We start from the raw sequence: 18,364 nt of genomic DNA, 5'->3' as shown, positions 1-18,364 counted from the left end.
GCATTGTTGGTCTCAGTGGGCAGAATAGTACCCCAAGGGCTGGATAAAGGCTAGGAAAGGCACAGTTGAGACCCCTGGCTTTTTTTTTTGGGTTGATGCAATCCTGGTCAGATAATAGGTAGAAGTCTTTCCTGTACGTTCAGTTTTAAAGCAAGAGTTCCTGAGGAAGGTCTGGGATTGTTTGCAACAAATCCTCTATAGCGCTAATCCTCAGTGAGGGGGTAAAAAAAAAAAAAAAAAAAGTCTGGCTGGTCAGGCACCCACCCATCTTATTCTGAGGTTCCAACACAGCTGGGAGATGAAACAGACTACTTTCTTCACCTTCCTCTTCCTGAGAGAATGGAAGAGGGGGGACATTGTGAGACGGTGAGGCAGGCCGCAAAGTGCCAGGCAGAGCCATTCTGAAAGGCTGGAAGTTAAACAGCATCTCAGCAACCATAGTGGGCAAGAAAGCAGAAGCCTAACATTTTAAAGCTTTTGATGATACACAATATAGAAGGGTGAGACGACAACATTTTTGTACCCAACTAAAACCTGAGGCAGCAGGTGATTTGGATTTTAGAGTTAGCACCAGGAATTGCTTTTCTTACAATGGAAGGGAGTATAATAAAAAAAAAAAAAAAAAAAAAAAAAAAGGCCCAAACAAAAGGCTGGCCTGCCAAACCAAACCCATACTTATTCAGGCGCACAAGATAAGAACCCAAAATTGAGGCCACACACACACACACCTCGCCAGACTGCACCTCCTACTATATGCCAAAACAAGCTGTTAAACTATGCGCAGCATTCACCCCCTACCCCAATTTGGGGGATGAAACGGTCAGGTGCACAAGCCAGGGCTTCAGAAGTCAAAAGGAAAGTCATAAGGGAAAACCTCATGAACTACACAAACGCTCAAATACTAATGTCAATCGCAGCAGAAGGAAACTTCCAACCCCACAGCCATCTAGTCAAAGAAAAATACACTGTGCTGCAGATGAAATGCACAATTTTAAAGCGGTAGTAAACTGCATCCAAAAAGAACTAAGAAAATTGGGCCAGGTCAGTTTAATCACTTAAGGACAAGCCACCGCAGTTATACTGCGGCAGGTTGGTTCCCATGGGCAAAATCGGCATAACTGTACGTTAGCAAGACACATAGCAAGACATACATAGTCACTATGTGAGGCATGATTCTGTGATGGGCATCACTGCATGAGTTTAGGAATACTTCCAAAAATTCAAGGTAAAGATCTATCATGCAAAGAAATTAAAAAGGAGAAAAACCGCGCTATTCAACACCTGGAGTAGGTGTGCAAATCCTATGAATATATATATATATATATATATATATATATATATATATATATATATATATACATATATACATACTTCTATAATTTTAGGTTGCTGCCCCCCACAAGAAGAAAATCCCCATTTGGGGTTTCTTACAAAAATGGAAACAATATAACAACCGGGGTAATTGGCGCTACCTATTTACCATAAGCCAATAATAATTCTCATTCCACCCAAAAGACAATTATACCTTCTTACAGGAAACCATAAATCCTTTTTAAAAACTAATTATTTCTGTTGAAACCAGGAAGAAATACAGGAACAACTCCTACCAGAAACTTGTACAGTTACACAAATTATATAATGTGTCTCAAACCCAGCCCTAGTGAGTATGGTAAGTCTCATATAATCCCAAACAAATCATACATGAATGCTGTGAAGAAACTAAATACCAAACAATAATACTAGGTGCGATTTTTCACAAAAACGCATCAGTACTAGAATTCACCAACAATCTCCCCACTAAGAAATAATAGTGAAAAAATCCAGCTTGATTCCTGAATGTGAAGAATAAATACAGTGAAAAAAAACTAAGTAAAAAATACCAGAAAATATAACCAAAATTATATATAACTAAATGCGATTTTTCCTTAGAATCGCATCGGTGCTAAATTATAATTGTGCCAATAATCTACCATCTATAATATGTTACCAGAAGATATATAACTGGATGCGATTTTTCCTTAAAATCGCATCGGTGCTAAATTATAATTGTGCCAATAATCTACCATCTATAATATGTTAATGAAAAATATATAGCTCTATAGCTAAGTGTAAAGAATGAATATAAAAATGCAAATACTATTAATTATAGAAGTGCATAAAAAAGTGCAGGTGAAAACCAAAACATATATATAAAAAATGTATATAAAAAATATATAAAAAAACAGCAAATTATATGACACAGCCCATGATGAAAAAATATAAAAAAATATAAAAAAATGTGTAAAAATAACCCTCAAGAAATAGAATTAATGAAAATAATGGATAAGCAAAAAATATATAAAAATAAAAATATCAGGAATATCCCAATCAGGAAGGAGTTACGAACACACAAGATTTGTGTAGTTTAATGAAACAACTCAAACATACAATGGAAAAGCAGTTGAGAGTATGGTGGGACATAGCCAGCCTAGAGATGTATATAAATGCCAAGATGACACCCAGAAGCCTAAGATGGGACCTTAATCCAAATGATAATCTTGAGGATGTGGAACTCATGAATGAATGGTACTCCTTCTTTAATAGAACTGAGAATGAATTATTACAAGTTATTGTTAAAAGGAGACAATATAAATTGAAAGGGATAGAAATGAGTATTTCTGAAATTAAGCAACAACTACTACCCTTTAATAATCATAGAGATTACGAAGAGAAGGAGAAAGAATTACAGGAATCAATTAAAAAGTATGATTTGGATATACAAGCAAAAAAGTTAAAGAAGTTCAAAAGGGATGTATTGGACTACAATGACCAGAAAGTGTATAAATGGCAATCAGGCCTACAAGATCTTATAGATGAAATAAATACAGCCCATGATAACGAGAGTCCAGATGGATCAATGGAAATTATGAACTTAGACCAACCGACAAGTACTCCACAACCAATTATGAGAACAAATTCGATGCAAGGAGGCAGGCTATTGAATAGACCACCCGGACGCAGAAACGTTCAAATAGATGATCAAAGAAGTTATCAACAAGAACCATATACGGTGGAAGGCCCGATTACACCTAGGTATAATATACCCACAAGAAATCGTTTTACTCCCTTGAGGGATCATCCACAATATACACATCCGCAGGACCGAAGAAACAGATATTCCCAACTTACCCCTTTGAGGGATTATCCGCTTTACACACATCCGCAAGACCGAGGAGACCATAGAGAAAACCGATACTCTCAACCTAGAAGAAATTCTAGAGATTATAGGGATTTTCCCAGGAATGGGCAACGGGACAGGCCTCCGGGGAGATGGACCGCCAGACCACCCTACAGGAATCCAAGATGGAGAGGACCAACAGGCAACAGAGGGGGATCTCAAGGAGTTTTTTACGGGACAATGAACAGAGAGGGACAATATCCAGATCACATGGATCCATGCCCCTCAGGGACACCATGGGAGAACAACCCAGGAAGAGATGGAACAACTATGTGGAGACACAGGGAAGGAGAAAACGGACCAGGGGAAGTAGAGGAGGAAAGAAGAAGAACTTAATTGGAAAAGGCATCTACAACCCGAGTGACATAAAGTTTGAGGATGAAGAGATAAGGATTTTGGATTAAAATTTGCCCCAGATAAAACACTAGACAAGTTTGAAACGTACATTGATCTAAAGAAGTTCATGAGGAAGTTGAACATTAAGAAACATTTTGTTATGAACACAGGAGTGAATAGTAAAAAAGAATCCTTATATGTTCAGACCGATCTAAAGAACAAGTCTACTTTTAATCCTAACACACCAGGAAATCAATGTTTGGGGGCGTTTAGCAAAATGGTGGAGGGTGATCTAAGACAATTGGAGAAAACGAATTATAAGAAATCTGCGAATATTTGGAAAACCATCAAGGCACTAGGAGAAAAGAAAAATGTAATTATCAGACCAGCTGATAAAGGGGGTGGCCTGGTAATCTTGAACAAATCAGATTACATAGAGGAGATGGAAAGGCTGTTGAGTGTTGAGGATACATACAAAAAGCTGAAGGGTAATCCTAAGTATGAATATGAGAAAAAATTAGCAACTTTTGTGAAGAAAGGAAAAGAAATAGGAATTCTCAACGATGATGAGGCAGAATATTTAATTTCAAATTCGACAAATTATATGCCAAAAATCCATAAGAGGCTGATTAAGCCCCCAGGGAGGCCCATAATTAGTGGAATAGATTCCATCTTCTCACGTCTAGGGGAATACTTGGACAAATTCTTAAAACCCTTAGTACAAAAAGGGAGATCCTATCTGAGGGATAGCACACAAATTTTAAGAGAACTCCAAGATGTAGTAGACGTTGAAAGATTGTTGATGGTTACCATCGATGTAAATTCGCTGTACACAAGTATAATGCAGCGTGATGGCCTATTGGGAGTCGAAAAGGCATTATATGAGAATACAGACATGCGACAAGAACAAGTAGAATACATCATTGAGGGATTAGAGTTGGCAATGAGTTGCAATTATTTTTGGTATGATCAGAAATACTATGTTCAGACAAAGGGGGTAGCCATGGGGGCTCGTTATGCCCCTAGTGTGGCGAATCTCATGATGAACATGTGGGAGGAAGAATATATCTATGGTGGAAATATACCTCAGGTGAGGTTCTACCGTAGATATATAGACGACCTCATTTTATTATGGGATGGTACCCCGACAGACCTTGAAATATTTTTGAACAACTTAGATAATAACATCTATGGACTGACTTTTACTGGAAAATATAGTGAACATAGTATTGACTATCTGGATCTCCAAATCTCTAAGAAAGATGGTATTTTTAGTACCAAGACCTTTTTTAAAACAACGGATAGAAACAGCTATATCCCGATTACTAGCTGTCACCACCGCAAGTGGAAAAACAATATTCCTAAGGGACAGTTGCTAAGATTAAGGAGAAACTGCCACTCTACAGAAGACTATCATCTCCAAGCAGATATCATCTTAGAGAGATTTCAAGAAAAAGGATATAGGCCGGAACCATTACTCCAATTAAAGAATAATATTGGGGGTTTAGAGAGGAAATCGTTACTGGAGAAACAGAGGAAGAATGATAGGAAAATGGAACTGGCATTCATCACTGGTTTCAGCACTCAATATAGGGATTTTGAAAAAATTATTAAGAAGTACTGGCCTATACTTCAAGAAGACAAAATACTATCTAAAGTCCTCCCTAAAAAGCCTTGTTTCGTATATAGAAAGGCCCCCACCTTACGTTCTTTCCTAGTACAGAATGCCATTGACCCACCAAGACAAATTAAAATCTTTAATATGAAGGGATTTTATAGGTGCCAGAAATGTCTTCCGTGTAAAGTTAGCAAGAAGCAGCCACGGAGAAAAGAAACGTTTAAGGCAAAAACAGACCACAAAGAGTACAAAATAAAAGAACTAATTACCTGCCGGAGCACACATGTAACGTACGTTATAGAGTGCCCGTGTAACTTGCAGTATGTGGGCAGGACCACACGTCCCCTTTTTGTTAGGATCAGGGAACATATCAATAATATCAAAAAAGGGTTCCCAAATCACAACCTTTCCCGCCACTTTGACGAATTCCATCAAAGAGATCCATCTGGATTAATTTTTTATGGGATTGATTGCATCAAGGGGAATTGGAGTGGAGGAAATAAGACCACCCTCATGTCGCAGAATGAAACTGCATGGATATACAGGTTGGGGTCCCTTGCGCCACGGGGCCTCAACCTGGCTATAGATTTGAACTGTTTCATAGCGAATCCGTAGGTTCCTCTTTTTTGATGTTTTTTTCCTGGTGCGTTTTGACAAATGAGATGCGCTCTCCACTAATTGGTTAGAGATAAAGATCAATACATCCCTGTAGACTATGTTGGAAGAATGGTGATTAATATCACTACCTTATATATGACTCAGTATTATAATATAAGCCCCTTCCATGGATACCACTCCTGTTTGTATGTTGCTTTTTTCGGGGTTGTCTCGAGGGTTGGGACAATTATACAGATAGGATTTCTTCTTCTCATGATTTTTGTTTTTTTGATATATATCTTTTGGTTATCGATGTGCCTGACTCATCATTTTTTCCTCCTTCCTGCATATAGATATATGTGGATCTATAAGCATAGACATATACATTTTTATTTTTCATTTTTTAATTCTAACATTGGGTATGTTGTACTACATCTCTATTCCCTTGTCTGTCTTCCATTCCAGCCTATTGGCTGTGGAGAGAGGAAGAATTATAAAAGTTTTGTTAAAATCACTTTTTACTATATAATAGCTGGATTGCAATGAATCGAATAGAAGGTTTTCTTTGACATTTTTGTTTAGACCAATTACATTTAACCTTCATGGCTCTAAAAGGTGATCGACTTTTGGGAGCCATCTTCAAATATTTGTTGTTGGACACATTTAATAACTATCCTATAAGAAAGGGCCACTAAGGTTAATAAGGGAAGTAGAAGTAAAATTACTGTTGTAATCCCCCAGGGGATAGATCACCCTCTGGGTCTTGGACCTAAATGTTGGGTGTGAGTTATGATTGGGAATTATACTTAGATTTATTATTATTTTTTATAAGTTAGCTGTTTTAAATTTGTGCTTCGGATGTCCTTTTCCTCGCTTTCCAAGCTTGGTATTGGATGTCACCCATAGGCGGATTGTATATGGAGGTTGCCGTCCCACTCATTCGGACACCGGGCCCAACCCACTGCTATCCGATTGGGTGGTAGACATGGGTAATGACTAATTAGATCAGTCCGGGATTTTTTTTCTATTTACCATGTAGGACGTGTTAGCGTGACACCGCCGCTGAAGACGTCAATGACGAAACGCGTTCGACGGAGTTACGCTGATTACGTCACTTCCGGGCTGTCGACGGTGGTTGGAACGCAGGTGGAGCGCAAGCTGCGTATCCACCGTACGGCATCCACGGGTGTATTGGAATTTGCGCCATAAGGGCTCTATCCCAAGGGGAACTACAACATTAGAGTTACCGCTTTTAACAGGGTAAAATCCCAGGACATTGCCCTAAAGTGTGTGTCTTACTCGAAGAAGTTTCTTGGTTTCCCTGGGACAGAGAGCAATTAGTGTTTTTTCCCTAGCTCTATTTTATTATATATTGTTTTTTCTGGAGTAATACCGGAGTACTGAAGAAATTAACACAATAGATCTCTTGGTGGACTGCGTTTCCACAATTTTTCTCATCATATGAGATTTGTGTTTGCTTTCTCTTTTTGATTTTTTTATTGTGTTTTTTTATCATTTTTGTGGAAATAAATTGATTTTTTATACGGATTACACTATGGAGACTACAATTTTTTTTCTTATGAGGATATATGGAATCTTCTTCTGGACACGATTGATCACCTAATTACGGGTTAAGGAGCTGAACATCGGCAGATTTGGTCTGAAGGCGAACTACCCCTGTAGGGGTATATTCTTCTGGTGAGTGGGGTTCCTTGTGGGGGAGCACAGAAGTCACGTTGAAGAATGCACAAGAAGCACTAAAGTCACTTTTTGAACATTTTATGTTGGATTTGCACCATTGACACATATACATACATACATACATACATACATACATACATACATACATACATACATACATACATACATACATACATACATACATACATACATACATACATACATACATACATATTTTGGACAACACTATATCTATAGATATATCTATACGTTTTTATTTTTTGCTTATCCATTATTTTCATATATATCTCAGAAGGTGAAAAAAAAAAAAAAAAAAAAAAAGGAAAATTGCCCAAAACACTACAAAAATCACCTTGTGGCGCTACAAACAAAACACTGCTAAATATCAGTGTACTACAATGTCCAAAACTAGACTACATGAAAATTATAAACGCATGTGCATAAATACAATAAACATTAAAGTAAATTGTGATTAAATAGCAATCAAAAATCGCATATAAGTGATAAGAATCAAAAAATCACATAATAAAGTGAATAAGTGGCAAAACATAAATAGAGCAAATAAATAAAAATGAATATTTTCTGCTACAAATGGTGCTCTAATAACGATGTGCAGTCCAAAGAAATTTGGTCTCAAAACTGTGATACTTAATCAGACACACTCAATGTCTAATAAAATAATCATGATGGCATTAGTTCAAAAACTCCTTCTCCAGTGAAAGTTCTATAGCAGAGTGTCCATAAAACGCAAAGCCTCCACCGCACCCTAGGTGTTCGTGCCCCCCTCGTTTAGAACACTCACGAACAGTATTGCCCAGCACTCTCGTGTCGGGCAAAAAAGACACTCCGCTATAGAACTTTCACTGGAGAAGGAGTTTTTGAACTAATGCTATCATCATTATTTTATTAGACATGGAGTGCGTCTGATTAAGTATCGCAGTTTGGAGACCAAATTTCTTTGGACTGCACATCGTTATTAGAGCACCATTTGTAGCAGAAAATATTTTTTTATTTATTTGCTCTATTTATGTTTTGTCACTTATTCACTTTATTATGTGATTTTTTTGATTCTTATCACTTATATGCGATTTTTGATTGCTATTTAATCACAATTTACTTAAATGTTTATTGTATTGTATTTATGCACATGCGTTTATCATTTTCACGTAGTCTAGTTTTGGACATTGTAGTACACTGATATTTAGCAGTGTTTTGTTTGTAGCGCCACAAGGTGATTTTTGTAGTGTTTTGGGCAATTTTCCTTTTTTTTCACCCTCTGAGATATACCGTATATTTAATTATTTAAGTGGCAGCTAGGGAGAGAGGGGGGTTTTTGAGCGCTGTGATGATATACTAGAGGGGAGGCCATTTATAGTGTATCTGGAGTTTTATCCATTATTTTCATTAATTCTATTTCTTGAGGGTTATTTTTACACATTTTTTATATTTTTTTTATATTTTTTCATCATGGGCTGTGTCATAATTTGCTGTTTTTTTATATATTTTTTATATACATTTTTTATATATATGTTTTGGTTTTCACCTGCACTTTTTTATGCACTTCTATAATAGTATTTGCATTTTTATATTCATTCTTTACACTTAGCTATTGAGCTATACATTTTTCATTAACATATTATAGATGGTAGATTATTGGCACAATTATAATTTAGCACCGATGCGATTTTAAGGAAAAATCGCATCCAGTTATATATCTTCTGGTAACATATTATAGATGGTAGATTATTGGCACAATTATAATTTAGCACCGATGCGATTCTAAGGAAAAATCGCATTTAGTTATATATAATTTTGGTTATATTTTCTAGTATTTTTTACTTAGTTTTTTTTCACTGTATTTATTCTTCACATTCAGGAATCAAGCTGGATTTTTTTCACTATTTCTTAGTGGGGAGATTGTTGGTGAATTCTAGTACTGATGCCTTTTTGTGAAAAATCGCACCTAGTATTGTTTGTTATTTAGTTTCTTCACAGCATTCATGTATGATTTGTTTGGGATTATATGAGACTTACCATACTCACTAGGGCTGGGTTTGAGACACATTATATAATTTGTGTAACTGTACAAGTTTCTGATAGGAGTTGTTCCTGTATTTCTTCCTGGTTTCAACAGAAATAATTAGTTTTTAAAAAGGATTTATGGTTTCCTGTAAGAAGGTATAATTGTCTTTTGGGTGGAATGAGAATTGTTATTGGCTTATGGTAAATAGGTAGCGCCAATTACCCCGGTTGTTATATTGTTTCTATCATGCAAAGAAGCCACCATATCTTATAAAGAAACGCTGCATTCTTCAATGAGCCAAAGTTCATTTCGAACGCTCTGTTGCAAAGTAGAAAAAACTGACATTTTTGGCAACCACGGGCACAGAGTCCTATGGACTAAAGAGGAACCTTCCAGCTTATCAGCACGCCGTTCAAAAGCCTGCATCTCTGATGGTATGGGGGTGCATTAGTGTGAATGGAAAGCTTGCATATCTGAAAGGGCACCATCAATGCTGAAAAGTTATAACCAGGTTTTAGAGCAGCATATGCTCCTATCAAGACAAGGTCTTTCAGGAAATGCCTAAATATTTCAGCAGAAAAATGCTAAACCGTATACCGAATCTATGACTACAGCGTGGCTTCATAGTAAAGAGCCTGGGTGCTTAATTGGCCTGCTGTACAGACCTTTCACCAATAGAAAATGGTGCATATTGAAACAAAAAAAAAAATATGACGAAGACAACCCAAGAATGTTAAACAGTAAGAATACTATTTCATGCAAGAATAGGACAACATTCCTCTCCCAAAACTCCAGCAACTGGTCTCCGCAGTTCTCAGACATTTACAGCGCATTAAAAGAAGATGCTACCTTGGGAAACATGGCACTGTCATATTGAGACATATTGCAGCCATCACTTACGCGTTCCCCCCCTTCCCTGAAATGGTACATTTTCTCAGTTTAAAACATTAAATACATTTTCTATCGTGCATAAAATAGGAGCTCTTTCTGAGCTCCGAAAATCATTGCATTGTGTTTGTATGCAGACTTTACACAGAATACAAATGTTTTGGAATTGTGGCTGCAAATCTAAACAGGACATTAGCCTCCCTATCGCAAGCAACGGTCTTAGCAATCGTTTGGGACTGGAGATAAGCCCTGGTCATAGTGTCCCACGCTAGTAAGCCTAGCTTCTTGATGGAGGGAGAAAAAAAAAAAAAAAAAAAACACTAAAAACCACAATAGCATATTTATTTTATTATTAATAATGTAACAGGTAAATAGGCATTACAACATTTCTGAAAACATCTACAAAAATTTAGCACTTTACATTACCTCTAGAGCAAAAATCTTTACAGAAACCAGTGCTTTACCTACAAGCCCAAATGTGGTTGCATAAAAACCAATTATGGCAAAGTATACATGGTTTCATTCTATGAATTAGTAAATTCATAAAAGCATATGAAGGAGATATAAATTTGAAACAACTTCCATAATTACAAGAATTACTCCTGGGAGCTTCCACTATGAATGGATACTCAGACCACACACGTAGCAGTAAACATTACTGCTAAAAATAAAAGCATGTTTTACAACAAACGGACAGTCTTCCCAGTCACAGTCAGGTAATCCTCATCTGCCAATGCATGCAGAGCTTCATCAAACATGTCTTTTGTAATTGCCTGTAATGACAACACAGGTTTAGTTATTAAGCTTGAGGAAAATATTTGCTGCTCTACAATGGTAACAGTACACAGACATTTTACACAATTTCAGTTTTAAACTCCAAGTGCTGTACTCACCTCTCCCTGATCCATAATACTTGCCTTGAGTCCTCCTGAACAGCCAATATCTTAAAGTGGTTAAAGGAGGGGGGGGGGGGGGGGGAACAAACTTACCTTAATGCACTCCCTCTTTTATTCATCACACAGGAACTTGAGCCATCAATCAAAGCCTGTGAGGAGGGGGTCGGGTCAGGGCTAAGCCACTGAGTTTCTATGGAGCGTGGCTCTATACAGACAGCTCAGGAGCTTACATGCTCATGTCCCCCCCACAGCAAACAGCTTACTATGGGGGCACACGGAAAAGAAGAGCAACGATCTTTCTTTGCAGGGGACTGGAGGTCTGGGGCTGCTTTGCCATACAATTGGCACAGAGAAGGTGAAAACAGGTTTATTTGAATAAAAAAAATTAAAATAAAATAAAAAAAAGGGAAAGAAAAAAAAAAAATCCCTTTTGTAAAAGTGAAATCTTGCAGGCAAGAATAATTCAGGAGCTGGGCCATGGGCATCAATACAATAAATGCACTAAAACTGCATTTACTGTATGATAACCATATGAACATTGGAAATCTTAAACGCAAAGAATGCATTAAAAGAGGAAGTAAACCCTGATGGGTTTTAATTCCTCGTTTTCCCCCTTGCAAAGTAAAAGCATAATGGGCTAGTATGCATCACATACTAGCCCATTGTGCCACTTGCCTGCAATGTCCCCGCTTGGTGGAAGCATCCATCTTCACCCCTCTTCCTTCGAGGGCTGTGGCTCTGCGAATGGCCAGAGCCGCGTGATGTCACTCCCAGGCATGCGTGGGAGCCGACCGTCAAAGCACAGGCCCTATAGAAACATCATGATTGCACCCTATCTAAAGTGTGCATACACCGTTGACGTCGGCACAAGCATATATGGTCACTATCTCCTAAACTGTGCAGGTTTAGGAGATATTTACAGTTAAGCCTTATGGGCTTAACTGTAGAGAAAAAAAATAGGATTTTTGTACTCACCGTAAAATCCTTCTCTGAAGTTCATTGACAGCAGCTCTTCTTGACCTTAGGGTTATATCGCCCCTTTAGGAGAGGGATAGGCAGAAAATGTTAAACAGCAACACTTGCACAGTACTGTCCAGGGGGTGGTCTTACTGGCTATAACCCCTCACCCTGCATCCAGCAGCTCAGTTCGTCAAAAGCAGTACAAACAGAAATAGGAGGGGTGGGTGCTGCGTCCATCAATGAACTTCAGAGAAAAGGATTTATATGGCGAGTACAAAAATCCCATTTCCTCCATCATTCATTGATGGACACAACTCCACCCATAACCAGAGCGCCTAACGGAGGAGTTGCATCCTTGAACAGCCATCTGAAAAACCTTGCGGCCAAGGCAAAAATGCAAGATGCGCCCACATCAACCTTGTAAAACTTTGTGAAAGTGTGAACGCCGCCTTACACACCTGAGAAACAAACGCATGATGTCGGAAAGCCCAAGAGGCACCAACTGCCCTCGTAGAATGTGCCGTGACAGGAAAGGGAGGCGCCCGTCCCTTTATGGCATAAGCCTGAATCACAATCTGCCTGATCCATGAGAAATGGTGGCCGATAGCCCCTTCTTCGGACCAGCCACCAATACAAAAACAGCAAGTCCGAGCTCCGAAAAAGGAGCCACAGCAGACAGATACACCTGCAGGGCCTGGACAATGTACAAGGAATGCAAAGCCACCTCTTTGGGATGCGACGGCTGAGGACAAAAAGGATGGAAGCACAATGTCCTTATGCAGATGAAAGTCCAAAACAACCTTTGCAAGAAACGAAGGCTGCGGACACAGCACCACTTTATCCTTGTGGAGGATCAAGTAGGGAAACTTGCAAGACAAGGCCGCTAACTCAGAAACCCTCCTGGTAGATGCAATGATTCAAAACAGCGGTTTCTGAAGCACCGAGAGCACCAGATTCAAATCCCACAGAGGTAGCGGTGGTGGTCGAAACCGGAAGGGCCACATATCAAACCCCCTGAACAAACGTACTCGCTAATGAGTCGCCAAGGGACACTGAAAAAAGAAAGTCAAAAGCTGATAACTGCCCCTTTCTGATCCACTCCTCTCTGCAGAAACAGCAGGATCCTGGAAACTGAATATGTACGTGGACGCCACCCCATCTCCTCATATGGAGATGTAGGCCTTTCACTTCCGATGATAAATCTTTCGAGAAGATGACTTCCATGCCCTCAACATAGTGGATATTACCAAATCAGACAGACCTCGGTCCCTTAGCACCTGGCTTTCAACAGCCATGCCGTTAAAGTAAGTGACGGTAAAGCAGGATGAAGTAGTATTGGACCTTGCGACAGAAGGTCCTCTCGCATCGGCACTCGCCAAGGAAGATCCGGCACCATTCGCACTGTGTTGGCGCAACACAGACAGCGAGGCAAATCTGGGGCAATCAGAATTATCAGAATCCACTTGCCCTCCACTCCGCAAAGCAGATGTGGTAGAAGTTTGAGTGGGGTAAAAGGCATAAATCCGTCGATAATGCTCCCATGGAGCCAAAGCATCTGCCGTGGGATCCTTTGACCTGGCCACAAACCTCTACCTTCTGATTGAGTGGAGAAGCTAGGAGATCCACATCTGGCATGCTACACCTTAAGCAAAGGAGCGAAATACAGCCGATTTAGTGAGTGACCATTCCCTTTGGTCCAGAATCTGACGACTTAGGTAGTCTGCTTGCCAGTTTCTACGCCGGGAATGTACACGGCCGATAGAGCCGGCACCGCAGGATGTGAGCGACCTCCAGTGCTGCAGCCGAGCTAAGTGTTCCTCATTGATGTTGACATACGCCACCGCCGTGGCGTTGTCGGACTGGAACCTGACCGAATGCCCCTGCAGCCTCTGTCCATCTTCACCGCCTGATTGCCCGAAATTTCAGCAAGTTGATCGGCAAGCAGAATTCTTCCTGGGTCCACCGACCCTGGGCTGACTATGTCCCAACCCCCCCCCCAGCGGTCAGGTTGGCGTCCGTTGTAATCACTGCCCAATGAAGAGGAAGGAACGACTTCCCGGACCGAAGAGCCTAGCTGGCTCACTCGAATTTGACAATCCAGGGACAACAGATGTTTGTCCCATCTTGACAGGATCTTCTTTTTACAAGACTCGTGTGGAATTGAGCATACGGTACCGTCTCAAAAGTGGCTACCATGAGAGCCAGAACTCACAAGCAAAAAACGCAGCGACGACCACCTGCGGAACACCAACAACTTCACCGCAGCTTGGAGTCTGCAGCTTGTCCGAAGGGAGAAAGACTCACCTCCGGAGTCCAGAATCAGGCTCAGGAAAATGTCTCACAGCCCACCGTGGCCCAGAAACAGGAAGACGACACGCGTACCCCCAGCACCCAGCGCAGCCCCCGGCCAGGTACGTGCACCGCACACCCTCATGTGCCAAGTAAACAGCGGCCCATAGCATGGGGAGGAGGGAAGTGACAGGGAGAGAAGAGAGGGAGAGACCACCTAGTCAACCTCCCAGGGAATGCCCATCTGCTCCATCCTGCCGAGACAGGTGGAACTATACTTAACCCTCCTCCTGCAGGGATTGGTCGCATCCCATAGACAGACCCATCACCTTGACAGTATGGGGTGGCTGCCGGCTTACGGCACACTGACACAGACAGCAGTATCCTGGTCATATGTGTGCCCCGGAGGATATAGCTCACCGGCCGCCCCTTGATTAGGCGGGGCATGTCGTAACCGACCCAGCACATAGCTAGGGCCTGCTCACATGATGGCCAGGCTGGGGAGACAAGGATCTATATCATCCAGCCCTTGATTGTAGGTCACAGGAATCCAAAGTGCAGAAAAAAATTCCCAGGACCAATGTTCCCACCGGGAGCCAGGTCCTTCTACACTAGGCAGAGGAAAAAAAAAAACTGAGCCGCTGGATGCAGTGTGAGGGGTTATAACTAGTAGGACAGGCCCCTGGGCGGTACTGTGCAAGTGTTGCTATTTTTAACACTTTCTGTCTAGTCCTCTGCTAAAGGGGCGATAACCTTAAGGTCAAGAAGAGCCGCTTTGTCCAACGAACGATAAAGAACGTAGTCTGTAAAGGTTTACAACAACTTGGAGAAAAAAACAAAACAAAAAACCCCTAAACAACGACTTTAGGAATGTTGCATTTACAGTGCTTTAAAGCTTTGCTTAAAGCTATGCTTTAAAGCATGAGGGTGTATACAACATACATCCTGGTAAAAATATGCAGGGCATAGGTTGTATGCTTGTTGCCCTCTTTCCACTCCCCTTTAACAGCTCTTACTGGCAGATTCCCAGTGTCATCTTGACTTACTTTGTAACAGCAGACTACAGGGAAAAACAGAACTTCCAAGCAGTGTTTGAACCACTGTTTCAATGCTATATTCATAAATACAATGCAACGGTACATTGTACTTATTCTGTTCCATTTATCCGCAGAAGAGGGACCTAAGATTTGCAGATGGCATCTGGTAAAACAACCCTACCATTTAGGCCCCTTTTCACACAGGCTTTTTGATCAGGTCGGCCTGTCAGTTTTCCAGGCAGACCTGATTAGACACTCCATTCACCTCTATGGAGCGGGCGGATGTCAGCGGTAACATCCGCCACTAGCCTATCCCATCTGTGAAATGGGATTCATGAATCCCATTTCATGGTCCGTTTTCATCTGATTGCCATAGAGGACAGCTGGGCTTCGACAGGTTCATCTCCACACAGTGAGCGGAGATGGACCTGTCATTCACCTGCTCAGCGGGGATCAGCAGAGCAAAGCGGAGTCCATACACAGACTAGCCTGTGTGAAAGGGGCCTTACTTTATTGTGATTTAAGTTCTTCCTATTTAATTACCTCAAAGTTAATTTTCCTGCTGATTTAATTATATTCAAAAGCATATTTATAAAGCTGTGAATGAGATTTACTGCAGGTGAATAAATCAAGAATATAAAAACATGTACCAGAAGATACTCCCAAAGTGCAGATGCAAAGTTCACTGCTTTATAAATATAGCCCTAAAAGGCTAGTTTTACCACATGCCCAACTAGCCACTTGAACAAGTACATGCAGCCACTCACAGCAGTAAATATGAAAGATGAAACTCCATTACACGTTCAGAGGGCAGTAACACTGCAGGTAACTTTACTGAGGGGTTTAAAAGTCCAAGACTGGATGACTTTTGCACCTCATAACCAATTTAAAAACTTATCAGCATTTTGGTCTGGGGGGGGGGGTTGATTTTTTTTCCCTTCTGTGTGACCATTGCCCACATTTGACAATAAGTTTTATTTTGCTTTCCTCTAGGACAGTTAGAACTGCAAGTGAGTAACTAAAGCAGATGGATATCCGTTTCAACTTGCAAAAGGGGAAAAAAAATTTAAAATAAATAAAAAAACGACCAGGAGGAACTGTATACTTTGGAGAACCTGCATAAATAGGATTGGAGGTTTTTATATGGTAACCGTTTGCAGGCTGGAGTTTGATGTTCTAAGTGCAGCTAGTGACCAATGGGAGTCTGCTCTGAGTTGGGGGGGGGGGCGCTGTAGAAGAGTGCTGCATGTAGCAGGAAATTAGATGCTAATCTCCATTATCAGTTTTTCAACTTTGATAACTATACAACACAGGTGATAAAAATAAAAAAACTATTTCAGCAAAATTGCAACAGATCATGCAATATGTATTTTAATATATACAAATGGAAAACACATACTGAATCAGACTGTCCCCTGAGATCCTCAAACAGCTGTTGATATTTCAAAGCTGGTGTTTTGCCCTTCGATTGGATAAGTTTTTTCAAAGCCTGAGCCAATTCCTCTTTACGCTTACGGGCTGTGGCACTCATTCCTTGAAAGAAGAAAAGGGTTGTCAGTTAAACACTACATAGAATACATAGGCATAATCTCGGTTCACCTTTATTGGAAAATGATTCTACGCACAGCACAAAGCAGTGCTGGATGCTCCCCATTGATCATACTAGCTTTAGGTTAGGACTAGATGAGTAATGATCAAATTCAGATACTTAAATTTCACAAGAAACTGGCTGGCCAGGTGTGGTGTAAGGCGATTATTCACACAGGACATACTTAAAGCGGAGGTCCACCGATTTTTTTTTTTTAAAGTCAGCAGCTACAAATGCTGCAGCTGCTGACGTTTAAAATAAGGACACTTGCCTGTCCAGGGCGCTCGCAATGTCGGCAGCCGAAGCTGACCCGTCCCTTGGATGCTGCCACCATCTTCAGTAAGGGAATCAGGAAGTGAAGCTAGGTTCTCTAGTGTGCATGTGCGAGTCACGCTGTGCAATCCAATGGTCCCTGCTGTCTCTGGGACACGTGTGTCTCCAAGCAGGTGGGGGGGGGACGGGAATTGTCATAGACCGCCGGGGTCTATACCCAGAAGTGGGTGCAAATACCTGTATTATACAGTTATCTGCACCCCCCCTCCCATGTAAGGTGCCAAACGTGTCACCTCAGAGGTTCCGAAAAGCGGAAGTTTCATTTTTGTGTGGACCTTCACTTTAAATGGGAAAAAGAGCAGCAGAGCAATCACTAAAGGTTTTGCTGCTACACAACTAAATTTCAGCAGTGTGATCATGGGAGATAGATTGCATAACACATTAAGCTACTGAAAACCCTTTGTGAGGCATATCACATTACCAACAATGTGGTACAGAGATCAAACACGAGCTGTTTACTAGAAATTGTGTAGCCCCAAGCCTTTACCGTATTGTATGGAACTGCATTCACAATTAAAAACAAAAATCATTCCTAATGACTATGCTTCAAAACTTTCCCCATTTAGTCCTACACGGAATGTTTTGGTAGAGAGCTTCTGCTTAGCGCAAGCAAAACATGTTACTCTACTCTAGAGTAGAAATTGTTGTCCATTTACCCACTGGGAAGATGGACACCCTCTATCTGTACTAGTGACCAATGTATCAAAGGACAAAAAGCGATGGGGAAATTAAAATGTTTGGTGCCACAAAAAAACAGGACTAATAAGGAAAATATTTGAATGGGGACACTTGGTCCAGAGACAATGTATCAAATGTGTTTCCTTTAAAAGGAAGTCAGGAATTCTGAAAAAATAAACCCTTGCCACTGCTTGAAAAATCTA

The 18,364-nt window shown here is 40.5% G+C and overlaps 1 protein-coding gene across 1 annotated transcript in view; it reads right to left on the bottom strand.

The window, feature by feature from the left end:
* Window positions 1–10,708: 10,708 nt before the first annotated feature.
* Window positions 10,709–18,364, bottom strand: part of MCM4 (minichromosome maintenance complex component 4) — a 39,633-nt gene continuing 31,977 nt past the window's right edge. Inside the window, exons 16-17 of the mRNA XM_077492663.1 lie at window positions 16,962–17,095; window positions 10,709–11,153 (exon numbers count right to left, since the gene is read on the bottom strand). Coding sequence (XP_077348789.1) covers window positions 11,061–11,153; window positions 16,962–17,095 — 227 coding nt within the window. The 3' untranslated portion in view covers window positions 10,709–11,060. The remainder of the gene's footprint in view (window positions 11,154–16,961; window positions 17,096–18,364) is intronic.

The sequence above is a fragment of the Lithobates pipiens genome, unplaced genomic scaffold (assembly GCF_037356315.1).
Source record: "Lithobates pipiens isolate NorthernLeopardFrog02 unplaced genomic scaffold, aLitPip1_a1.2 Scaffold_19, whole genome shotgun sequence".
Classification (NCBI taxonomy): Eukaryota; Metazoa; Chordata; class Amphibia; order Anura; family Ranidae; genus Lithobates; species Lithobates pipiens.
Note: the sequence above shows the minus strand (reverse complement) of the source record. Positions and strands in the feature narration are given on the sequence as shown.